Source organism: Heloderma suspectum, chromosome 8 (assembly GCF_057233095.1).
Source record: "Heloderma suspectum isolate Gila_16-S chromosome 8, 16-S_ref, whole genome shotgun sequence".
Lineage (NCBI taxonomy): Eukaryota > Metazoa > Chordata > Lepidosauria > Squamata > Helodermatidae > Heloderma > Heloderma suspectum.
The window spans coordinates 3,818,790-3,843,991 of NC_139465.1; the positions used below are offsets into that span (position 1 = coordinate 3,818,790).

Below are 25,202 nucleotides of genomic sequence, written 5' to 3' on the forward strand. Positions count from 1 at the left end.
CTGGCATGCAGCAAAGCAAAGGGCTGCCTTCCCCCGACATCTTTATCTGGGGTCCGAAGAGCGGTTTTGCATTTTGCAGCTCAGACCCCACCTCTGCCTTGAGGTTAAGGTTCTTGAGCAAGTTACTTTTCTTTCAATCCCACCCGTTTGCCTGCAGTACAATGGGTCTTTTGTGGCTGGCCATGCCCACCTTTTTGTGAGAGTGCCCACAACACACGCACAGAGGCTGGGGACTCCTGCCTTAATAAATTAATCCATTAATGCTGGGCCTTCGAGGAGGCTGGCACTCTTTTTGCTCAAGAGATATTCTCTATCAAGCAAGGGCGGGAATCACTGTCTTTATTCCCCCACCAAGATTCAGTTCTTATCTAGAAAAATGGAAGTACTGGGGACTTCAATCTCAAAGGGGTTGTGGGGACAACCAGTAAGGATTCTCAAGCACTTTTTGAATGTGCAATGATTTAAGATGTTCCTGTTAGTAGGAGGTCCCCATCCCCCCCACCCACCACCACCTCAAGCCAGGGTGAGCCAACCACTCCTGGATTCAAAATAATGTACTTGCATTTAAAAAACTCATTAAAACACAGGCAAGGAAAGGCTAAGTATTGCAGTCCCAACAAAGCTGGAGAGCACCCGGGTGGCAAAGTCTGTCCTACAGTAAGGAGCGTTCAGCAGCTAGCAGAGTTGCTGGTGGCGTTGTTCTCGCACTGTGTGCTCTATTTTGTTTACTCCACAGCCCAGCAAAAGCTTAGAACATCTGAGCAGCAAACGGTCAGGGTGGAGCTTCCGCTATCAGTTGAGGGTCGTCTTCAAGTAAGAACTCTTGGATTTCTTGCTTCATTGCAGCCCTACAAGGAGGGAGGGAGAGAAAATGTACATGCAAGTGCCTAAGCGAGGCAGTTTGGGGACCTTTGTGGACAATTGCTGCTTTTGTGTGGGAGGAGCAGAGGCCTCAGTCAGCAAAAACAGCATCCTCCCTGTACCCGAGAAAGACAGGTGGAACCCCGTAGCAATTGTCCACGTACGTAATGTTGATAACACTGTAGTACTGTTTATAACTTGGTGCCCGGCAGGGCTTTTGGGCTACAACTCCCTTCAGCCCCGAGCAGTGGGGCCAGTGGTCAGGGATTCTGGGGATTGTACTCCGAAACATCTGGAGGGCACCAGGTTGCCTCCCTCTGTTTTACAATCAGTTCAACAACACATCTTGCATCCAGTCATGGGCATGAGGTAGGATTAAATACTTGGCCTCCTCCCCTCCGGTTGATTCCATGACCAGCTCTTCTAGGGCACCGTTTTTTTAGGGTGTCCAGAAACTTGATCTCTTTGCCATAATCTGAACATGCATCTATCGAGTCTATGTAAGGGAAACTGAAGTCACCCATTACTACAACGTTTTCACCTTGGGATGCCTCCCTGATTTCATTCTCCATCTCAAACTGAATTTGGCCCTCGGGCTGAAAGAGGTTCAACAGTTCTACTCTCTGTCCTCTTTGACACGTGGAGTGATCCCACGCCCAATCTGCCTTTCCTCTTAAGCGTCTGTGTCTGGAGATGGCTCTATCCCACTGCACGAGTCCCTGCGCTGCAAAGGCCCCAGCGCATACCTGCATCGCTGTCGCTCAGCCTCCGAGTGGATGTATGGTGGGAGGGGCTCCAAAGTGCTCTGGAAAGGAAAAGAGCCTGGGTGAATCAAAGCGAGAGCTCCCGAGTGCAGAGCAGGAGTCTGCTGAGATAAAAGTTTGCAGCTCACCCCTCTCAGTCTGGTAAAATGCAGACGGAGGACGGGAGGCCTTTCCCCTTTTCCACCCAGCGCCAAGGTATGGCAGCATCTTCCCAAGTCGAATTTCTGCTGAGCAGGCCTCTTGGTCCACAGGTGGTGGCAGGGAGCTCATCATCTGTGCATGCTGCTTGGCCTCGCAAAGTTCCTCTCCCCCACTCACATAGGCACAGGCAGTGCAGCCGGTTCTCTCGCTATGTCAGGGGCTAGGCAAAGCTTTTGGGCCCGTGGCCACGTTTGGACATTTGTGAAACTGTCCTGGGCGGGAACGATTAGTCACAAAGGACCAGTAACCCACCCACGGGCATTCCTGGGAAATGAAGGTGGCAACTGCTAGAGGCTCCCACTTCGCTTGGAAGCAGTCCCAGCAGGAAAATATAGAAATATTTTCTAAATAAACATTGGGAGGAGTAGGGTGTCTCGGTGGCACACTGGTGCCCATGGACACCACACTGTCTACCAGTGCTACAGTCAAATTCAGCTGGGAAAGCGGAAGTTGGCCATTCTGAAACAACTTGGTGGTGGTTTCTTGCTGCCCTGAAGCCCCAGAGCAGAAGAGCATGCTGCGATCCCCTGGACTGTCTCATTAGCCAATGCAACAGAAAGACCCCACACTCTGTCTCCTCCTGCATGCTTACCATGTCTCGGACGGTCAGACGGCAGCTGTAGCAGAGCAACGGGAGAAGCTGGGCATGGCCAGAAGCATCTCTGTGGGGGGGAAGCAGGAAGGCGGAGAATCAAGCTTCCACGTTGTGGCCACCCAGAAACACATTTTCCAGGGAAGAAGGTACAGGGAGGGGCATGGCGGTGAGCCTAGTAGCAGGGGCTCTGCCCCACCTGTACAAGGCTTAGGCTCTTGGTGGGGCTAACCCTGGATCCGGCACCCTGTCTGTTTCTCCTCACCCTATCACTGGAGGGTCCTTGCAGCACCCTGTCTGGGCCCAGGCCCCTCCGCAGCAGCCGTTCTCAGCAGATGGTGGAGGCGGCTTCTGGCAGAGCTGCTCCGACAGCAGCGTCGACTGCAAGGAGGATCCATCCACTGCGAGGAGAGCAGAGTTAGTGCATCAAAGAAGCTGTGTTTCTGGATGGCCCAACAGGTGGAACTAGACTACTGAGCCCTGGACACACGGCAGCAGTGCAGAACCTCTTTCAGCCCATGGGCTGAATTCCATTTCAAAGAAGCTCTCGGGGGCCGCATTCCAGTGGTGGGCAGGGCAGGGCAGGGCAGGGCCAAAACGCCAGCCTGTTTTAGCGTAAAGCCCTTCCTGCCAGTAACTAAGCCTCAGGAGAGGCCTCCCAGCCTTTTAGAATGGGGGGAAACTGCACAAAAGCCAGGAAACATCTAAGTGATCAGTGGCTGGGGAAGGGGTGTGGCCTTCTAGGGAAAGCAGGAGGGTCAGATTTGGTCCCTGGGCCTTAAGTTCTGCACCCCAGGGAGTTAACCAGTTCTTCTACACAGGCTAGAATCAGGATCACCCCAGACAGATTCCCCATCACTTCTAGAGAACAATGTCCTGGCGTTGTGCAGGAGGCAGGTTGGCCAGTGTCCCAGGGGCTGCCTTAGACTGCTGGAGCAGCCAAGAGGGAAGCAGCGGCCCTCCTGCCCTGGATTCCCCGGCTGGGGGCACCTCTATCTGCACAGCACCTACTCTCCCATTCTGGTGTCCTGCAGTGGAGACATGTGGCCCAGTGTGTGGGAGGCCAGGGCCTGCTGGCCTCCTGGTTCCTTCCGATGCTCCACTTCCCACCTGGGCTCCGCATCCCACCTACCAACGTTGGTGTCCAGGGCACAGAGGCAGAGGAGGCACCGTGCCCACCCTGTGGAGCCACCAGGGCTGGGATCTCGAGGGGTCACTCTGAGCTTCTCCCCAGTCCTGCAAGGCAGACCAGAGAAAACATCAGGGAAGGGGGAAGCAAGGCAAGGCGAGTCTCCCGCTGTTCCTCCCCAAATATCCACCTTGCTCATATCCCTCGGGCCTGACATAGAACTGCCAGCTACTCGCCCGGCGCTGGGTCCAGGTGTTTGAAGGCCCTTGGGCAAGGCCCCCTCAAGGGGCCCCCTGCCACAGTCTACCTTCTCCCTGCCTGCCCTTGCCCCTCTGCCTCTTCCTCATCATTGCTCCCACTCGCTTGCTGAACAGGCAGAGAGCCAGGGAGCCAGGAGGCTGCAGCATCTACGGCTCCTCCTCCTCACCATCACCACCACAGCCTGGGCAGAAGTGAAAGGCAGGTGGCAAGCAGGCTGCAGTGGTGCAGAGGAGGAGCAAGTCCAGGGGAGCTCTTGCCAGTGGGCCCCTGCTGCCTCACCATGCCTACCTTTGACCCCACCTCATTTGCCATGGGGAGGTCACATAACCAGGTTTGTGCATGTTGTGCACACATTTGGCATCCAGCACAGAATTCATCCCCCCAAGAATCTCTACAAACTGTCTTTTATGAAAAATAGTTTCTAGCCCTTATAGTGGCCAAAGCAAACTTTAAACCCTGCAAGAATTATCCGATAATCTCAAGAATTCAAAAAGGGCGGTGAGCTAGATTTGCAGGGTCAGGATGTGCGGCTTTCCTGCCTTGAGGAACAAGTTATAACTACACCACCACCAACACATGCATAGTTACCTGATTTGCACCATGTACTCCACCTGCAAAAGCTGGGGATTCTTGCCCCAAGCCCTACTGATAATGACTGGGTTCGCACAACACACTAACACACACTCAGTGGTTGAGTGTTGGTGGTTGTTGAATGGTGGGTTAGCATGCTGTTTGAACCCAGGACATTTTCTGCAGGGTGGCTTGCTAACCATGCAGTGTGGCTTATTTTTCTCAAACAAGCCATCTTGAGAATGCACGGCTTGTTGTTGGGTTGTTCAGGATGGTTAACAAGGCACCCTGTGGAAAATGTCCTCGGTTCAGACAACACGCTAGCCCATAGTTCAACAACAAGCCATACTCAACCACTAAGTGTGGGTTAGCATGTTGTGTGAACAGCCACAATGAGTACAAGTTGCTACAGCTTGGCGGGAGGGAGACTGGCATGGTGGACAGTACTGAGTGCTCCCTCCAGATGTTCTGGCCTACAACTCCCATCCTCGCTCACCACTGGCTATGCTGGCTTAGGGATGTATGGATTGTGTAAAATCCAATCTGTCTGCGTTTCACAGATTAGGCACCTTTCATCCCATTGTCCACTCATCCACAGAATTTGGGGTGGGGGTCCTGAATTTGTAAAAATGCGCAGTTGTGCAGGTGCACAATTTTGCATGTGCAAAAATGCACAAATCGCCCCTGAAATGCGCGTTTTCATGCTTTAGCCTATGGGGGAAATGCACATTTTTGGCTGTGTTTTTTATTTTGCATATTTTTCTAAGACAAAATTTGTGCGACATTCAGGAAAGTTACAAAATTGGTCCACAAGTCTGCGGAATCCGCCTGAGGGGGGGGAAGCTGGCCCGCCACAGAAACCGCCCGTCAGATTCACAGAAAACTGCACCCATTTGGTTCCATTGTGGATTTCTCCGACATCCCTCTTCTGGCGAGGGCTGATGGGAGTTGTAAGTCAAACTATCTGGAGGGCTGCAAATGGCCCACCCCAGCCTAGAGGCAGCAGCGGGCCATCTGCCACCAGCAGGAGCAACATGGGCCAGCAGGAGGCACACTTGCCGGTAGACGGTGCTGATCGTGGAAGGGAACTCGGACTGCAGCTTGCAGAGGAAGCTCTCAATCAGGTGGTGGATGCTGGCTCTGCCAGAGGCCTGGAGAAGGAGAAAGCAGGGTGCCAGGCTGTCACTCTCCTGCTGGAGGGGGAGGGGGAGGGGGCCCAGCCCCACCCTCCTGGAGCTGTCACATGGAAGGCACCCAACAGGGTGGGCCAGCTTCTCTTCCAACTCCGGTCAAGGAGCCTGCGAGCTGCACCCCTCTTACTTTGGTGTCCAGGGCTGGTGTGAAGATGGTGGGCACCCCGAAGAGGTGATTGTAGAAGGCAATCTCTTTGGCAGGATATTCCCGCATGGGGCGCAGGAACAGCACGTCACCGTGGCGGCTGTCGGCAAAGCCCTTTCGGGGGGAGAGAGAGATGGGGAGTGAGCCAGGGAGAAAAGGCCAGGTCGGCTGTTGCCCCCTGGCTTTTCCCAGCCCTTTGCTTATCTAAATGCTGCTATGTTTTTAAATATGCATTGCTTTGTAGTATGCTCTGAACCGTTTTAGGATTTTCCAAATGGGAAGCAGTATATATGTGGTCAATAAACAAATAAAATATGGGGATGTGAGGAGATCAAACAAATCGAGGGAGACTGACTGAGACAGCTGTGTGGAACAGTGACCACCTGTGGAAACCCCAGGACAGTGACAGCAGAAAGGGGGGGGGGAATGAATTTGGCTGGCCTTGGAAAGCCAAGCCAAAATCCGGGGTCACTAGGGCCCCGCTCCTCCTCCCCTTCAGCGCAATCCTATGTATGTTTATTTGGAAGCAAGCCCCTCTGTGTTCAATGGGGCTTACTCCCAGGTTAAGTCTGCATAGGCTTGCAACGCTTGAGTCCCTGTGCCTATGCTGCCCCCCTGGAAGAGGTCAGAGACCACCCCCTGCTCCCCTCTCAAGTCCAAAACTGACTTGTTCCTTTGCTTGCCGGCTGGGGCGTTGGAGGTGCCTCTGCTTTCCCAGGCTAAAATGGGCCAGCCCCAAACGTGCTCTCTGGAGAGGGGAGCAGGGACCTTCCCATTGTTGTGGCGATCTGTGGGGACAGCAGCTGCCTCTTTGAGCTAGAGAGGGCACAGCTCTTGCACAGGGCAAGAAAACACATGCCACAGCCAGGACGATGAAAAGAAGTGGATCAAGCCAGGGGGAGAGTTCTTAGCAGCAGCACGGCCCGGCTCTCTCACCGTATCTACGGCCAGGAAGGCCCCCCGGCCCAGGCAGAGGTTGGTCAGTAGCTTGCCGGCCACCCGGGTACAGCTGTCCCCCATCATCACCTTGACGTATCCACTCATCCGGGCCACATGCAGGATCAGGTGGTTCCTGAAAACAGGGGAGGCGGGAGCCATCTGTCAATTCTTGCAATGGACCATGGTCTGGCTGCCTGTTGTCATGGCCTAGGACCCTGAAGTTTCATCTTTGGAGGATTCCAACCCCTTGTCCTCAGAGGACGAGCCTCCAGAGGTAATGGTCCGGCAGAAGACTTAGCTGGAGAAAGGCATGATGACGCTTCCACCTTCCCAGGACTCAGTTCTCCAGAAGGAGCCAGGGGTCAGCTCCCCTGCATCGAAAGATGTTCTCATTCCCATCCTCAGACTCTGGAGACTTGGGCCATGAGGACACTAGCATGCCACAGCCGCTCCCACCATGTTGCAGTTTGAGGCTGCTAAAACAGGCCAGGACTCTTTAAGAGACAAAGCCTCGGTCAGTATGGAGGTGGGGCCAACCAGCCTAAATGCAACAACACTCTTATTTAAGCCTCAGTCTTGCTCTTCTCATTGTTGGAGCAATACACCAACAACCCTGGCTGGCTTCCAGCCCCGGCACCACTTGGAACTTTCCATGGTGCTGATCTCTTTCCATGCTGCTTCCCTGAGGAACCCGACCCGTGCTCAAGTTCTGATCCATGGCAGAACAATGCAACTCAGGCTACTGCCCAGGATCTCAACAGAACCCACAGCGTGAAACGGTACACCCCATTCCCAGGGCCATGAACCACAACAGGAACCAGCAAAGCAAGCAGCAATGACTTCACTCCTCTGTGCAGCTACACCAAGGATGGCAAAAGCAATTAAAAAAGTAGCAGCCACAGAGTAGACAGAACAGAGAGGCTTTGTGGCCACGAGGTCCACTATAAGTCTTGCCTCCACAAGAACCTGAGAGTGCTGCTCAGGAGAGGTTGATCAGGATGTGCCTACTTCATAAGTGACTGTGCCTGTACCTGCAGCCTCTCTGTCAGCCGTTCTGCCAATGTAAAGGAGCACTTGCAGCAAATGCCCTAAGATCAAGGATTCTTGCTCATGGGATTAGCCAGGATCTGGGGTTCAATGGCCCCCTATTAAGCAAGTTAAAGAGATAGCAAGAACTTGATGGGCCCAACTCTGAATGCAGGCCATGGGCTGCCCATTCCAGAGAGCGATGCATGCTGGGAATTCACCCAGCAGCACTCTAACCTATGGAAAGACATCTCTATCCAAGACAAGGATCCAGGCCACATGCTCACCGGAGTGTCTGAAGAAGCTCCTCTTTTGCAGTCAGGGTTTTCACAGCCGCAAAGAGGCGGATCAATTCTTCAGTATGGGAAATGTGGGGAGACCCAACTCCTTGAACTGCCAGCCCTTCCTTCTGTGAAGAGTCTTGTATGCTAAGCTCTGTCACTTGGTCCTTCAAGGCACCTGCTGGGTCCCCCACCTCCTCTCTTTGCTGCCGCTGCCATCTTATGAAGCTGTCCACAGCTTCCTTGTAGCTGTGGCCCTGGTGAGCGGCATTGTGGGAAAGTGTGCGCAGGACAGAACCAGGAAGGTCAAACACCTGTGAAAGTGCATAGAGGGGGCTTTGGCATCAGCTGTGACAAATGCAGAGTGCTGGCCCAAGCAGACACCAAAAGGCAGTTAGGCCTGCCCCAAACCCATACAGACGATTACATTTTACCAATTGTCTAGATCAGGAGAGGTCAAACTCCGTGCAGCCCTAGGGACACTGGAGAAATGCTTGGGAGCTGCTTTCCTGCAATGGGTGGAGCCGAAGACAAAAGGGGTGGGGTCAAATACCAGCATATTTTAGCCAGTTCACAAGCCTTAGGAGAAGCATTTCAGCATTTCAGAATGGGGAAAAAAGTGCACAAGAGCCAAGAAACCACCAAACAATTGGTGTTTAGGGAAGGGGGCGTGGCCATTGGGGAACCCTGGAGGGCCCAACTGAGAGCCCAGTTGGGCCAAATTTGACCCACAGGCCCAAGGTTTAATACCCCGGTTTAGATTTTCAAGTAATGGCTGATTTTGGTGAGAAAAGAAGTTTGAAACTTCTCCTTAGATCTTACTCTTAACAGGACAAATGCCTCTTCTGTCTTATTGCCTGACCCACTATTAAGAGAGAGATTTACTGTTTCACTGACATTTATTCCATCTCTGCTTTGTTTACATCAGAGTCTGTCCCATTTATCATTTAGCACTGACCAATGGAATTCAGGAGTCAGACTTTATTATTTCCTTCATGCTTTTGATGAAATCTGTCAATGCTACTGCTGGTGGCCGTCTTTTGTCTGGGTCACCACTTCCTGCCCGCCTTCGAAGGCCGCAGTTCTGAAAAAGGCTAAAGGCTTCTAACCATCCAACTGGAATCTACGGTACCCTATTGGTGTGATGAGAAAAGGCTTACCCAGCCTTGGAATACAAGAGTACAAGGAAGAGGTGGTTCTCTTTTTCTACATACAGTGATCTACTGAAGGTCTTGACAGAACTCACAGAATTCCTTGTTTCTATGTTTCAGTATGCAGAATGCATTTCATCTGATTCAAGTTCTGCTTTACTGCTGCACTAGAGAAGTAGGCACCCCCCCCCCTTGTCTCCTTGCTTTACTGCAAGGGCGCAGAACCCCTGACACATGGGCCTAGTCCAACCTCCTGGGCTCTGCAATCCAGCCCATAGAACCACAGGTTCCTCCAGGCGTCAGAGGCTTGGCCCCTGAAATTGGAAATTACAGGTGCATGGGGATGCAGCTGGCAGGGGATGCAGGAAAATGTCACTTCGCAGAGACACCAGACGCTACATGAAGCCAGGGTCATGGGCAGCTTTCCGCCAAGTCCCTTTCTCCATGCTGAGGCATGGAAATGAGTGGTGTGCTGATGTCAGTGAGTGTTGCCACACCCACGGACATCATCCAGCCTGTGGAGAGCCTGGTGTGGGACAATCCACCCCCCACCATATATAGTTCTGCACCCCTAATTCAGTGTCTAAACCACAAAATATTCTGTTGACCACGATTCTTGCAAGAACAATGAGCTACAGGAACATTCTGTCTGTCTTTGGCTCTTCCAAAAGGCCCTAAAGTAGCTCTGTAAGAGAGGACCTGCCTCTCTTACGGGATCAGTTAGAGAGTCAATCCGTTTGGTTATGCTCAGGAGTTTGGTGGTGGCTATGTGGTATTTCCATGCAGGTCTTCCATGAAAGATCAGACCCAGGGATTTAGAGAACCCCATACTAACTCTCCAGAGGGCTTATCAAGTGTTCACTTGTGCTTCTGGGACTTATTCCCCCAGACCATCACTTTGGACTCTTTTATTTGACAGCTGTTCTTCCCTGCAAAGTAGTCTAAAACTCACCAACGATAGCTTTAAGGCTATCCTACTTAGAGAGATAAGAAGTAAATTACCAGTGTAGAGCAGCACCTTACAATTCCCAACTGAGAGCAGTTTGGTATGTCAGTGAGTAAACAGCAGCATCATTGTCCAAATAAGGCCATTGCTAACACCCCGCAAAGACCCTAATGTGCCCAAATGGGGAAACTGCAGCAAAAGAAGGACCTTATCCAGCCAGCCTTGCCTCTCCTTGTTTACGCCTTCCTTACCTCTTCCAAACACACCAGGTGAGTGGGGATCCCTGTGGCTTGCAGGATCATCTCCACCTGACCGCGGACCGCCTTCCGCTTGTCCAGGCTCTGTCCACATACAGCTCCCTCTACATGGCAAGAAAGAGTGTCAGGAAGATTAGGTGAGCCAACTGAAGAGGGCTTTGATGGAGCACCTCCACACTCTCTCAGGACAGTCACTATGGGGACTGTCCCTGCAATTAAATAGGCACCTCATCCAAAACGTTTGCCCAAATTTGTTTTGATGCAAAAAGGGATAGTGCCTGGGTAACAGTCAATGGCTGACTACAGAAATTGCCTTCTCTAACTCCACTCCAGCTGCTGTATGTAGCAAGGATGTGACCACCTTGGCACCCTAGAAGACTCCAGATTTTCCATAAAGGCAAGAAAAAAGCATAAAGGCATTCTTGTCTATCGGAGGGATGGGGCACTTCTGTCCCGCAGGTTGGAGACATCCCCATCCAGGCCACAAGCTTCTTTTGCTGTTATCTCCACTCATTGATCGGCTACAAGAGGGTATTTAAAGGCAATAAAGCTTTAAATAGCCTGCGAAGAATCAAGTTGTTGCATAGAATTAAGCTGTGCCTTTTGCAGGCAGGAGACCTACTTACTTGGGAGTATACATGCTTCGTATTTGAGATGCTATCTGAAAGTGCTGCTGAATGATTCAGTCTTGCTTACTTCTGAGTAGACAAGAAGAAGCCTTTCCCTTCTTACTCCTGAATAGTCTTAAAATGCTAACAACCACATCTGGCCCTTCACACTCTGCCTGTGGCTCTGCCCACAGATGGAACATGGCCCCTGGGACCTTTCCCATTTTGCCATTTGGCCCTCAGGATGAAAATGTTTCCCACCCTGGGTCTACAGGTATGGGTTTTTTTAATGTGAGAGAACAGTAAAGACATGTTGATGCCATGGTGTTTCAGCCTGAACAACCTGTCTCTGCTTTGACTCATCCCACCACGAGCCTTCCGTCTCCCAAACACAGAGGAGAACACACACAGCAAACGTTTCTCACCATCGACGTAGATGATTCCCGGCTTGAAGCGGAGTTTCTTGGCTGCTTCCCTGCTCAGGCCCTATGAGGAGAAAGCAAGGCACAGCTTTGGTACAAAGAACTTGAAGTATGTCGCATCACCGGGCGTCCTGGCAAACTGGATGGGGATCTGCTGCAGGCAGAAGGTTCCCAATCCCTGGATTATTGTGTTTTAAATGTATTACTGTGTTTTCAGGTCTTGACACTGCTGCTGGTTTTTACTCTAGTTTCTACTCTGGTTTTATTCTGTTTAAAAAATTTTAAAGCTTTTATATTATGTTTATTATGTTGTATTTTATGGTTTTATTTTTTGTGAACCACCTAGAGAGTTCTGGCTATAAGATGGTAAAGAGATGTAATAAATAACAATTATTTCTGTCAGCACGTCCCATCTAAGTTTGCTATTAAAGAGGCATCAGTGGCGCATCTCAGATATCCTTTTAAAGCCAGCCAGAGTAGGAAACAAGAGAAGCAGAAGCTGCTGCAGCTAGAACTCCCTTCAATGCCCCCAGCTGCCTCTCCGCAGCTGCTGTGAGCAGTGCTCTTAGAGGTTGCAAACCTTTGCAGCTGGGAGGAAAGGCAGGAAACTCACCCTCCTTGATGGCTTAGAATTCTTGAATGGGGCTTAACCCCACCATTTAAGAACCAGGCCACTAGTCCCCAGTCCAAACATAAATTCTTTCCACTCTCCGACTGTTTAGCCTTCTTGGCAGTCACAGGCAGATCATGGAGGAGGGGGCCATAGCTGAATGGCAGAGCCCTGCTTTGCATGCAGAAGGTCCCAGTTTCAATTCCTGGTACCTCCAGGTAGGGCTGGAGAAACTCCTGCCTGAAACCCTGGAGGGAGAGCTGCTGCTAGTCAGTGTCAGCAATACTGGGCTAGACAGACCAAGGGTCTGACTCAGTAGAAAGCAGCTTTCTATGTTCCTATGTACCTCTTCCACTTGCCGCACCATTGCACTGGAGGCAGGGCCACCTGAATATGCAAGGAGAACCTGCAGTAAAGAAGGAGTGCATCCACAGATGGTTAGACAACATGCCTGTTGCTTAGAGTTGTAGTTTCCTTTCCCCTCCACCCCACCCCTCAATCAAGAAATAACCAGACAGGACCTTCTCTCCAGGGTAAATGCAGCGATTCTTCCCAAGCATGGCACGGAACTTGTGAACAAAATAATCCTTGAAACAGGTCCTACGAACCAGAACAGATGCATGTCAATAAGATCAACTTAACCACTCACCAAGATGCCACAGGCAGAATGCCTTTAATTTTAGCAAGCAAGAACACTCAAGAAGGGAGGCTGTATTACAGCAACTACATTAGGCTGCCAGAAAAACGTGTGGAAGATTTTTGGGAGTCCATGCTCTTCTTCTATATGGTATCTGCAACTGTGTAAACCCACCAGCTCCCTCAACAGAAGCCAAGGCATTTGCAGCTCTGCAATAGACCACAGCAAGCTTTCAGAGCAAGGCAGCTGTGCCCACTGCTAAGGCGACAAAACTGTCCATCACACTTACTTGCAAAAAGCATCCCCGACGCGGATGATTAACACCGGGGAGCCTTCTTTGCACTTCATACATTTCAGGGGGCGGCTTTGGAAAGAGAAAGAGAAGGTCAGGTTCCAAACAGCTTTGAGAAGATGGAAGAGTGTCTGCATCAGCCTCCCTCGATCTGGTACTCTCCAAATCAGTTGGATTACAACTCTCAGCATCCTTCAGCCAACCACGGTAGAAGCTCTCAAACATTTGGTATTTTTGCCTTGGGTTCAGTATTGGGTCTTCTTGTTGAACAAACCAGATATAGGGGAATGGGGGAGTTATATTTTTGTTTGTTCTTGACCCTGAGCCACCAGACCCATCCATAACGTTCCTCCACAACTTGCCAAAAATGCCCCAGGCTGCGCCCCATGACCTATCAAAACCTTCCCCCTTTAGCTTCACCCATTAACCAGCTGCTCTGGAAACCACAAGTCTTCCCCCCCAAAAATGACTTCCTGGTAGCCAAAATGTGTCAAAAAGTATTATTTAGATGAGCAACCTGTGATCAACATTTTGCAAACTGTTATCACGGCGTACGAGAGGTGAGGTGTTCTTAGTTCTTTAAAATCCCTCCCCAACCCCACCTTTTCCATGATACAGCCTTCCCCAAACTGGAGCCCTCCAGATGTGTAAGACTGCAACTCCCATAATTCCCAGCCAGCATAGGTCACACAGGATGAGAATTATGGGCGTCTCAGTCCAGCACATCCAGAGGGCACCAGGTTGGGGAAAGGCTGCCATAGGGCATTCAGCACAAATCCAGAATCCTCATTACCCCCTGAAACAAAGCCCAGTCCACGTAACTGCACTAGACACCTATTCTTCTACAATTCATCCCTTCCCTCTTCCTCAGTTGTTTCCTTTGCGCTGTTTATTTATCTAATTGATATAGTTAACCCCCACTGTTTTGCCCACAGGGCACTCAAGGTAGTTAAATCAATAATAAATACAACCGTTACTGCAATCAAAATTATAAAACAATATCAAGCAAAAGCAATACAAGTTAAAACATCAGTCAATGAGAATTAGTTTAGAAACTAAGACTGCAATCCTATGCTCATGACCTAGAAGCAAGCTCCATTGAACACAATGGGACTTACTTCTAAGTAGATATTCATAAGTTTGTGCTGCACAATGGCTTAGAATTAGCCCCTCAGGGCAGGGATCTTTCCTCTCCATCTCTGTAAAACTCCTTGTAAGTAGGTTTCCAGAAGGGTAGCCGGGTTAGTCTGCTCCAGCAAAACAGGAAGGAGTCTTGTGGCACCTTAAAAACTCACACATTTCTTATGGCTTAAGTGTTACCTTTAGGGCACAATCCTATGGCTGCTGGACAGCAGCTAGACGGCCATAGGACTGGTCAGTTTCCAGGAATCGACCCTGGTGGCTGTGCTCTGAGGTCATTTCCCAGAGAACCACCTCCTCACTCCCTCATAGGTGGTGTGGATCATCCCCAGGCTCCGTGCTCATAAGAGCAGTGCAGAGCGGGGCAAAAAGGGGCATTCCTGAGGGCAGGGACAGGCTGGGATGGTGGAAGCCTCTTCATGAGGCTTCCTACATGCTGTCTGTCCTCCCCCTCCACACTCTGCCCACCTGCACTGGATAGGTGGTCACCTCTGAGTTCGGAGGTGGCTGCCTATCTGCACAGGATTGCTTGGTCAATAAACCTGCCAACTTCAGGTAACACTTCATGCATCTGATGGTGAACTCTAGCCCATGAAAGCTTACGTAACTGCACTGTTTGCACGATCACAGCAAGGGAAATAAGCTACGGTGTCTTATTTTCCCCGCTGCATGTGCCAGAGGGATTAGTATAACCCTACAACAGCCCATGGGTTCTGGGTGGCTTGTTAACCACAGCAACAAACCACCCTGGCCATGTTTGCATGACACGGAAACCTTTGCCACAGAGGGTAATTATGCTAATCTCCCCAGCACACAACCAGCACATGCAGGGCGGTTAATAAGCCATGGCGGCTTATCCCCCTGCGATCGTGCAAAACAGTATGTCTCCCATAAGCCCCAACCAGCAAAGCCAATGGTCAAGGATTACGGGAGTTGAAGTCCAAAATATCTCAAAGGTTACCTACCTTACAGATGGTCAGTCCATGGTACCACAGGACTCTTTCTTGTTTTTCTTGCAGCGGACTATCACAGTTACCTCTCAGGACATCATCTATGTGTGAATTTTTAACTTGCCACCAGACTCTCAGCTTTTTTCCTTTTTTCATATAATGCTAGCATTAGATACATGAACAATAACAGAATCTGTTGGGTCAACATTTTACTAATGATAATTTGCATGACATAGATTTTGTTATCCCAGCTAGATATTTTAGATCTTTTCTGGTATTTGTTGCCTTTAATGCTTCTCCTCTGCATTACAGGTTGTGTTTTACTGCTGTTTTTCACTGTATGTTATTGTATTTTATGGAGACTTACGTTTGAGCCATTGTTTTATGAACGCTGCCCTGAGAGCTTTGGCTATAGGGTGACTCAGAAGCGGAATATAATTTTTTAAAAAGAAATCTAATTATTTCATTTCATGCTGCCTTTCTTCCAACCCGGGCCCCTCCAGCTGTTTTGGACTACAACCCCCATCGTCCCTAGCGGCTCTGGTTCGGGATGATGGAACGTGCAGTCCAACGCATCTGGAAGGCGCCAGGTGGAGTAAGGCTGTTCCAAGCCCAAGCACCGCGCCGCACGCCTTCCTCACCTGCCCCGGGGAGCCCTCCGGGGCTGCCCTCCTCCGCAGCCGCCCTCCTCGGCTTCGCACATCCCGACCTGGCCCGCGGATTCTCCGGCTCAGCACCTGAGCCGGCCCCGTTTTCCGGCGCACTCCTATGACGTCACCAGCCCTTCCTCCCATCCCCGTCGGCTCATAGCTCATAGATTTGTGATAGATGCATGCACAGCTTCCCGTTTCCGGGTGGAGTTTGGACATCGAGGTTTGCATTTGGGCCGGAGGGAGGGGAATCGACGAAGGAGTCTTTGGGTGGCGCCTTCGGGTCTCAGGACTAGAGGCCCTTCCTCAAATGCACCGGGGGCCAGCCCCCCCAACGCGGAGCCCTCTAGCTGTTTTGGACTACAGCTCCCATCAGCCCCAGCCGGCGCGGCCAGCGGCTCGGGGACATAGAATCATAGAATAGTAGGGTTGGAAGGGGCCTACAAGGCCATCGAGTCCAACCCCCTGCTCAATGCAGGAATCCAAGTCAGAGCATCCCTGGCAGATGGCTGTCCAGCCTCGTCTTGAAGGCCTCCAGTGAGGGAGAGCCCACCACCTCCCCAGGTAATATGTTCCATTGTCGTATTGCTCTGACACTCTGGAAGTTTTTCCTGATGTTCAGCCGGAATCTGGCTTCCTGTCACTTGAGCCCATTATTCCGTGTCCTGCACTCTGGGATGATCAAGAAGAGATCCTGGCCTTCCTCTCTGGGACAACCTTTCAAGTACTTGAAAAGCACTATCATATCTCCCCTCCTCAGTCTTCTCTTCTCAAGGCTAAACATGCCCAGTTCTTTCAGTCTCTCTTCATAGGGCTTTGTTTCCAGTCCCCTGATCATCTTTGTTGCCCTCCTTTGAACCCTCTCCAGTTTGTCTGCAGCCTTCTTAAAGTACGGTGCCCCGAACTGGACACAGTACTCCAGATGAGGCCTAACCAGTGCTGAGTAGAGGGGAACTAGTACTTCCCGGGATTTGGAAGCGATGCTTCTATGAATGCAGCCCAAAATAGCATTTGCCTTTTTTGCAGCCACATCACATTGTTGGCTCATATTCAGCTTGTGATCGACAACAATTCCAAGATCCTTCTCGCTCGTAGTGTGGTTGAGCCACGTATCCCCCATCTTGTAACTGTGCATTTCGTTTCTTTTTCCTAGGTGCAGAACTTGGCATTTGTCCCTACATGGGGGCTGTAGTACAAGACATCTGGAGGACACCACATTGTGGGTCCTGTGGGCCTTTGGGGTGGGGGGCGGTGGGTCCCTCGAGCTGCCCATAGAAAGCAGTGCAGGCAGCAGTGCAGGATGGGGGCGCGGCTGTCATTGGGCAGCCATCCAGAAAAGGCAAATGCTATTTGGGGCTGCATTAATAGAAGCATCGCTTCCGAATCCGGGAAGTGCTAGTTCCCCTCTACTCAGCACTGGATAGGCCTCATCTGGAGTACTGTGTCCAGTTCTGGGCACCACACTTTAAGAAGGATGCAGACAAGCTGGAGAGGGTTCAGAGGAGGACCACAAAGGTGATCAGGGGACTGGAAACAAAGCCCTATGAAGAGAGACTGAAAGAACTGGGCATGTTTAGCCTTGAGAAGAGAAGACTGAGGGGAGATATGATAGCGCTCTTCAAGTACTTGAAAGGTTGTCACAGAGAAGAAGGCCAGGATCTCTTCTTGATCATCCCAGAGTGCAGGACACGGAATCATGGGCTCAAGTTACAGGAAGCCAGATTCCGGCTGAACATCAGGAAAAACTTCCTGACTGTAAGAGCAATACGACAATGGAACCACTTACCTGGGGAGGCGGTGGGCTCTCCCAGACTGGAGGCATTCAAGACGAGGCTGGACAGCCATCTGTCAGGGATGCTCTGACCTGGATTCCTGCATTGCGCAGGGGGTTGGACTCGATGGCCTTGTAGGCCCCTTCCAACCCTACCAGTCCATGATTCTATGAAGCCCCCTCCCATTTCCCTTCCTCTTCCTTCATCCCCAGGCCAGCTGCTCCAGGCCTCTTTCCTCTACTCCTGGGTTCTTTCTGTACCCCCAACTCCCACACCCTGCAGTGCGCACTGTCCAGACAGAATGAGGCCACCTCGCACTCTGCCAGTGTGGTGGTGTGTGCGCGCAAGTGAAAGCACCTCTGTGCTCACAGCAGCCAGTGGCTCCATGAAGGGCTCGGTGCACATTGGCCGGGTGAGGGTGGGAGATACCGCCAGGGGCTCACATCCCCACACAGGCGTGGCTGTCTCATCTACCTATGCACGCATGTGCATGAATAAACGTGAGCCTAAAGAAACGAATACTTACGTGAAGAAAGATACCCATGCACGGTATTGTCACAGCAGTCCATTCCACACAGGCCCAGCGTGGAGGCACATGATGTGTCCACAGATGTGTCATGCTTCTACGTGACACAATCGCACACCCTTCCCAGCCCCCTCCAGCCCTACTATTCTATGATTCTAGAAATAAAAGCAGATAGGCAGAGCCAACCCGGAAGTTCGGCTCTGCGTACGAGTCTACCTGTACACGGTCTACGCGGCCCGCTCCCTGGCGGGCGAGCCCCGAGGACCGCCGAGGGGCGCTCTCGCGAGAGTTGCCGCGCAGCGCCGCCTCGGCTCGGCTTCCTCCGCAGGGGTCGCGGCGCGTCGCAGGGGCGATGACGTAGTTGGGATGCGCCGCCCTGCGCCTGCCGCTCCTCCATCTTCCTCCTCCTCCATGGCGGCGGCGATGTTCCGGAGCCTGTTGGTGTCGGCGGGCGGGGCCCGCGAGGCGCCCCCGGCCGCCGCGGCCCCCGCGCCGCCACCGCCGCACCACCCCGAGGCCGGCGCCGCGCTCGAGGCCCAGTTCAGCTGCCCCATTTGCCTGGAGGTCTACCAGAAGCCCGTCCGCATCGCCCCCTGCAGGCACACGTGAGAGGGCGACGGGCAGGGAGGGGCGCAGCCCCCGCCCCTGGGGGCGGCAGGCGGGGGGGGCTCTGGCGGGGCAGGGGGGCTGCTGAGGAGGGGGAGGCAGAGAGGGAGGGGCAGCTCCGGGGGGGTGACATGTGAGGGAGGGAAGCTGGGGGGGCAGGGGCACAGGCTGAGGGAAGGAATGTGTGCATGTGCGGGGGGGGAGGCAGGAGTGGGAATGGGAATGTGGGAGCAGGTGAACAGTTGGGCAGCCCCCCCCTTCAAAGAGGTGGAACAAATCTTAAACAGTCCTGGCTGAAGAGTCCTCCACAACGAAGGTGATCGGGGGCCTGGCAACAAAGCCCTGTGAGGAGAGATGGAAAGAACCGGGCATGCTTAGCCTTGAGAAGAGAAGACTGAGGGGAGATAGGATAGCGCTCTTCAAGGACTTGAGAGGTTGTCACAGAGAGGAAGGCCGGGATCTCTTCTCCATCATCCCAAAGTGCAGGACACGGAAGAATGGGCTCAAGTGACAGGAAGCCAGATTCCGGCTGAACATCAGGAAAAACTTCCTGACTGTTAGAGCAATACGGCAATGGAACCAATGACCCAGGGAGGTGGTGGGCTCTCCCACACTGGAGGCATTCAAGATGAGGCTGGACAGCCTCCTGTCAGGGATGCTTTGACTCGTATTCCTGCACTGAGCAGGGGGTTGGACTCAATGGTCTTGTAGGCCCCTTCCAGCCCAACTGTCCTGTGATTCTATTATTTAATCTTTGCAACTCACCCACAGAGCTCTGGCTGTTGCATGGCATAGAAATGTAATAAACAAAATGATGTAAAGCAGCCTTCCCAACCTAGTGCCCTCCAGATCTTTTAAACTACAACTCCCATCAGCCCCAGCCTGTGTGTCCAGTGGTCAGGGATGATAGAGTTGCCGTCCAAAGCATCTGGAGGGCTCCTGATTGGGGAAGCCAGTGATGAAGAGGTGTGAGCGCCATGCGACAAGGAAGAGAGAAAGTGGTGAGGCTGTCAGGGAGCAGTGGAGGGCTGAATGAGGCAAAGGCAAACTGAGTCAGTTGGGGTGGTGGCAGAAGGAAGGGAGAAGGGACAATGACAGAGGGAACATTAAGGTACTTGTGGGGGGGGCAGCAAAGGGGTCCATCAAGGAGTTGGCCCACAGTACCTGAGGGGGAAAGAGACACAGTTGGGATGGAGAGTAATGAGGAAGGGGTCAAGCTGAAGGAATGGTTGCCTTGAGGGGCGATAGATGGTTAAGAAGAGGCCATTTCAGATTCCTGGTTAGGGGAAACAGCACAAAATATTGTGGAGGGAGTGGGTGGAGGAGAGTTACTTGAAAGGTTGGTGGGGCAGCAGTTGAGGGGTGTCTTCTGGAGAGAGGCCAGTTGAGACGTTCAGGAAATGTTTCATATGTACATGGAAGACAATGATGCGTGAAAGCCATGTTTGCAAACACATGCTATGCAGGTGGTGCATTCCGGGGAGCTACCGCAGCTCCTTTCTGAGCAGGATGCATTTTGTTCTATGAAACTAAAGAGAATTGTCTACTGAGTCCTCCTCACTAAAGACAGGCTTGAGCTGTGTTCCTCAATTGTGGGCTCATATGAATATTGGTGGAAGAGGATCCACTGCACTCTTTTCTGCAGTGCCTTTGCCCATTATGATAATATCCAGAGAGCTAGCTAGCCCTGTTAGTATATTGCTGCAGAAGCAACGAACAGTCTTGCAGCACCTTAAAGACTAAAACATCCATGGACTATAGCCCACTTTACCAAATGCATGGGGAGTTATGGAGAGTTTCAGGTTCATATACTGTACATTTGGTGGCAGTGGGGCGTACCCCATACACAGTATATGAAAGTCTCCTGAATGACCCATGCAGGAGTCTGTTGTGATCTTCAACTTTGTTCATGTAAACACAGCTCCCAGGATTCTCTTTAGTTTCAATCCTCTACCACAGAAGTGGGACACTTTGAGAGGTCCAGGGAATTCTTTGCCCCCACCCACCCACCTACTGTGGCAACTCGTAAGAAAACTTTATTTACAGTTTTGTTGTTCTTTATGGGGGGGAAAGGCATCTGGAGCACTGAAAAGGTCAAGTCTAACTTGTTTGGAAGCTAAATTTTACCCTTCTAGGACTCTGTAGCAGCTATGGCCATCACTAATCTTTTTAAATCCCCTTTTTTCATTGTGCAGGGGGCAGTGTGGGTGGTGGGAGCCAGATCTTGCCCACCCCTGTTCTACCGTAATAAATATGGTAGACTTTAAGGTGCCTTTACCAGAGGCTGCTTACACAGTAAGGACTGGAAACATTGCAAAACCAAATCCCTGTTACGGTTGTGTAATTATACAGTAATTCTTTACTTCTGCATCCACTTAACTGTTGGATACTTTCAGCATACATATATGGACAAAATAGGAAACACTTTTCTCTTTACCTTGTGTTGCAAAATCGTAATGGAACCAAAATACCTGTTCTTGGAATTTGTTTTTTTTCTGAGGTCTAAGGCTTGCCATCTTAATCTCGTGAGATGTTTTATAGGCTGAAGAACCCTGCTAGGAGAGGTCTGTTGTGGAAATGGATTTCAGTAGAGAGGCCTATCAATCTGTAGTAGCAAGAAGTCAAAAAGTGCCTGTGGCGTGTCTAGCTTACTGTCCTTCTCTTCATACAATGCATTTGAACCTAATCAATGGCCAATCATATTTTCTGTTCTTGTCAAATACACTCACAGCTGGTGGTTTGAAGGTAGTAGCTTAATATGCAGTTTAATATAGGGCAACAGTGGATGTGTTGGCAGTGCCAGGAGAATTGTCATTGATGTCAGACTGAACGATGTTACATGTCTCATTGACAAAATCATCTGAATCTCCCTGACCTTGGTGCATAGTGCAGCTGGATTTTCCGTAAGCAGGACAGGAGCCAGGGCACAGTGGCGCTTTTCCCTGCAGCTGTGCTCTGAAAACGAGTTTGCGCCTCAAACCCTGGCAGTTCGTGTCTTCCATATGCCTGAACTGCCTTTGTTGCTGTGTGAGTAGTATGTTGTTAAACTGGGTCAGACCACGTGCTGTGTCACAGTTGTTGAAAGGCCTAAGCTTATGTCGGTTGCTAGCCAAATGTCACAAAACAGAAGAGTCTCTTCATTGGCATTTAGTGCCCCATAACCACTATCTATCTATTTAAATTATTTGTTACCTGCTTTTCAGTTGAAACATTCCAGGGACAAGATGCCATAACGAAGAAAAAATGTCTCCAGTTACCACCCACTGTACTTCAGATGGCAGGGGAGATGGAACAGAACCTCCAAGGGCAGCCTTAATGATTGGGCAGGTGGTCCTTTAGGTACCTAGGTCCCAAGCTGTTGCAGCACCCCTGGGTTGTTTAGCACACTAGAAGCAGGTGAGGAATCAGGAGCTAACATGCTCGCTCCCAAACAACCCACAGTTAACAAACTGGATTGTTTGTCCATGCAAACCAGATCAGTGAATGTTTCCTAGAAGAGAGCGGAGGACAGGAAGGCCTGGCGTGCTATGGTCCATGGGGTCACGAAGAGTCGGACACGACTTAACGACTGAACAACAACAATAAGGGTTAACCACTGGTTTCCCCTACATGTAGCAGTGTGTGAACGCCCTCCCCGCAACCTCCACCTTATCCTTTAGCTTTACGTCTTGTGAAGTCTTCTGGAAGAGAGATGCTGATGGATAAGTACAGAGCAGCCCGGGAGGTTCTCCTCTGAAAAGTAAGTAAGGCAGCAAAGAATTCTCCTGGAAAGGAATTGCTTTGCGGGAACATAGTCAGTGCCTACAGAGTGGAGCAGGAGAGAGGAAGAAGTGGACCAGTTAGTTGTTTAGATCTTCTGAAAGGCCAGTATGTTCTCATGTGGGATGGTGGGTCGTCCTTTCCTCCTCCTCTTCCTTTCCTTACATAGCCCTGAGCTACATTTCCAGCCCAGTGCTTATTTTGTGGAACTTCTTCCACCAACTTGAAGTTAAAGGCATAATAACATCTAAGATGCCACACATTCTGATCTCCAACCCGTTGTTTCACTTCAGTTCCTGAAAGATGTTCTTTGACCCGAGGCTCTTTGGGTTATAGCTCAAATTCCTGTAGCCTCTCATCCCAGGTTCAGAGACGCGGATTTTCTGATGGATGCACAGGATTACTAGTTTGCTCATGACACTCGATGGTTATAAAGGACAAGAGGCAATCGACGTCTCGCCAAAATTAGTTACATAAATCAGTGCCAGTGGGTTCTTGTCTCTGAGCAGGTGGTGGGTACCTGTAGTGTTTGAGAGTGCGAACCGGTGCTCTGCTGTCCTCAGGACATGCAAAATGTGTTGCTTAAATAAAGAAAGCTCCAAACTGCATCAATCCTGCATGCTTTAAGACCAGACAACCTTCTTATGTCCCAACCATGCTGAAACTAGTCTGAGAACACCTTGTTAATAATTTTTCCTGTGCACACTTCATAATCTAGGGTATATAGAGTTGTTCTGTGTAGATTCTCCCTGTTTTGGGACCTTCCTTTGGCTCTAAGCCTGCCTGTATCCTACCCTGGGAGAGCGATATAGCCAACCATCTTGTTTAATTCATGGGCCATACAAGCGTGCACATGTGACTCTCCCAGGGCTCTCAAGACTGCTGAGTGAAAACAGGGGTCTGTTTCTTCTCCAGGTTCTGTGGGGAATGCCTGCAGCCATGCCTCCAAGTCCCGTCTCCTCTCTGCCCGCTTTGCCGCATGCCCTTTGACCCCAAAAAGGTGGAGAAGGCCTCCAGTGTCGAGAAGCAGCTCTCCTCCTTCAAAGCACCCTGCCGGGGATGTAGCAAAAAGGTAAACTCAACAGCCACTGGTGAATGGACCAGGGTAGATCCACGCACAGATGCACATCCTCCTGTGTTAAGTTTAGAACCACCAGGAAGTGGTTGGGTAACTTGTGAATCAGTCGATCTGCATCTCTGCCTCCCTGGCAAATTAGAACATAGGATGCTACCTTATGCCAAGTCAGTCCCCTCGTCCATCTAGCCCATTATTGTCAACACTGACTGGCAGCAGCTTTCCAAGGTTTTAGTCCGGATTCTTTCCTAGCCCTACACAGAGATGCCGAAGATTGAACCTGGGACATGGGGAGGTGGAGTCTAAGTTCAGAAAAAAAAACCCACTCTTGAACCCAGATAAAGATGGCACTGGAGGTCAGCACTTCACATTGGAGCTTGTCAACCTCCTAGCTAAATACTTTTTTAAGAAATAAAATAAAAATCAGAAGGGTCAGGGAGCCTGGCAGGCACCCCGAGAGGGGTCTATGGACACCATATTGGAGACCCCAGAAACACAATATCAAAAGCCAGTGATATGAAAAATTATCAAACAATAAAAATACAACAGTGAATGACTGCATGTCTTGTCTGCTGTCCGGGTTCTGGCAAGGTTTCCCTTGCAGGCCAGGTAGAGGGGCGGGAGGACAGGAAAAGAGAAAGGAGAGGATTAAGAAGATGGCTGTAGTGAGCAATGAATCTTGCTGGGCTGACACTTTTAAGCAGGGTTGACCCATTTGGGGTGGGGGGGCACTGCAGTAAGCTAAACTAAACAAAGATAAAAGTGGTATGCCTAATCCTTTCATCTCCCTTTCTTGTTTTCCAGGTGACCCTTGCAAAGATGAGGTCCCATGTCACATCCTGTGCAAAGGTTCAGGAGCAGATGGCCAACTGTCCAAAGTTTGTTCCTGTTGTCCCAACTTCCCAGCCCATTCCCAGGTATCTTGTTTCTTCACCCACTGGGGCAGCTGATAGCATGGCAGTTTCTGAGCAGTGGGAGTGATTGTTCTGTCAAAGCGGGGGGGGGGGGGGGCGCTTTGTGCTCTTCTTTGGAAAGGGGGCTTTTGCAAGCCGCCTGGAGGTGCCATTCTCCGAGGTGACCCTGTCCAATCTCTTGGGTTCTCTTGCAGCAATATTCCAAACCGGTCCACATTTGTGTGCCCCTATTGTGGAGCGCGGAATCTCGACCAGCAGGAGCTGGTGAAACACTGCATGGAGAACCACCGCAATGACCCCAACAAAGTGGTACGTGTGTGAATCTGATGCCGGAACCAAATGAAAAGCTAAACTAGCAGCAAACTAGCACACGCACATACTCACCTCTGTTTCTAGGCATAGGGTGCTCTGCCTGTTTCTGGCTCATTTAATCTCTGTTCAGCCTCTCCAGTGGGCAGAAGCAAAGTGGCAGCTGTTCTCTAAAGCAGAAGGAAAGAGGAAAATAAGTGCCCCAGAGAAGGTCATGTTAAAAGAAGGGAGCAGTCCTGTTTTGTAGTCCATGGTCAAGCCAACTCAACCTTCCCCAATCTGGAGCCCACCAGATGTGTTGGACTACAACTCCCACTAATGATGGTCATGGTGGCTGGGGGATGATGGGGGTTGTAGCGCAACACCTCAGGAGGACACTGGGTTGGGAAAATCTTCTATAGACCAAACATTCACTTTCTAAAACCATCACAGCTCCATCCTAGGGAAGGGAAGGCTAGGAATTCTGTCTTGCACAGCCTGTTAACCTTGTGTCAAAGAGTGTTTCAGAGTAACTTGGGATCTGGCGCAGAAGACGGGCACGATAGCTCTTTTCTTCACTGTTGGGATCTTTAATAACTGGTTATGATTGTCAAGTACTTGACTGTTCTTATGTGCA

At 50.8% G+C, this 25,202-nt stretch overlaps 2 protein-coding genes across 3 annotated transcripts in view; one reads left to right on the forward strand and one right to left on the reverse strand.

Moving 5' to 3' along the window:
* Window positions 1–18,224, reverse strand: CTU2 (cytosolic thiouridylase subunit 2). Of its 2 annotated transcripts, none has more exons than XM_084812773.1 (15): window positions 17,924–18,224; window positions 12,883–12,957; window positions 12,478–12,556; window positions 12,303–12,362; window positions 11,350–11,410; window positions 10,311–10,420; window positions 7,969–8,276; window positions 6,653–6,788; window positions 5,699–5,830; window positions 5,438–5,529; window positions 3,551–3,654; window positions 2,684–2,819; window positions 2,419–2,488; window positions 1,608–1,666; window positions 1–848 (listed from the first exon to the last, which is right to left on the reverse strand). In XM_084812773.1, the coding sequence occupies exons 2-15, from the start codon at window positions 12,939–12,941 to the stop codon at window positions 773–775; spliced, it is 1,482 nt and encodes a 493-aa protein (XP_084668899.1). In that variant the 5' UTR covers window positions 12,942–12,957; window positions 17,924–18,224; the 3' UTR covers window positions 1–772. The 2 variants fall into 2 exon arrangements, with proteins under 2 accessions (XP_084668899.1, XP_084668898.1); XM_084812772.1 differs by lacking the exon at window positions 17,924–18,224 and adding an exon at window positions 15,617–15,702.
* The window catches only part of RNF166 (ring finger protein 166), a 10,580-nt gene continuing 3,519 nt past the window's right edge, over window positions 18,142–25,202 (forward strand). Inside the window, exons 1-4 of the mRNA XM_084812774.1 lie at window positions 18,142–18,528; window positions 23,204–23,360; window positions 24,168–24,280; window positions 24,472–24,586. Coding sequence (XP_084668900.1) covers window positions 18,290–18,528; window positions 23,204–23,360; window positions 24,168–24,280; window positions 24,472–24,586 — 624 coding nt within the window. The 5' untranslated portion in view covers window positions 18,142–18,289. The remainder of the gene's footprint in view (window positions 18,529–23,203; window positions 23,361–24,167; window positions 24,281–24,471; window positions 24,587–25,202) is intronic.

What these genes read in the sequence shown, in the direction of transcription:
- CTU2 (XM_084812772.1), bottom strand. Translation starts at nt 15,678, where the DNA reads ATGTGCGAAGCCGAGGAGGGCGGCTGCGGAGGAGGGCAGCCCCGGAGG. An exon ending in GTCGGGGATGCTTTTTGCAA is followed by an intron (nt 12,557 to 12,882) that starts GTAAGTGTGATG and finishes TCTGGTTCGTAG; the next exon opens with GACCTGTTTCAAGGATTATT. An exon ending in ACCTGGTGTGTTTGGAAGAG is followed by an intron (nt 8,277 to 10,310) that starts GTAAGGAAGGCG and finishes GCACTTTCACAG; the next exon opens with GTGTTTGACCTTCCTGGTTC.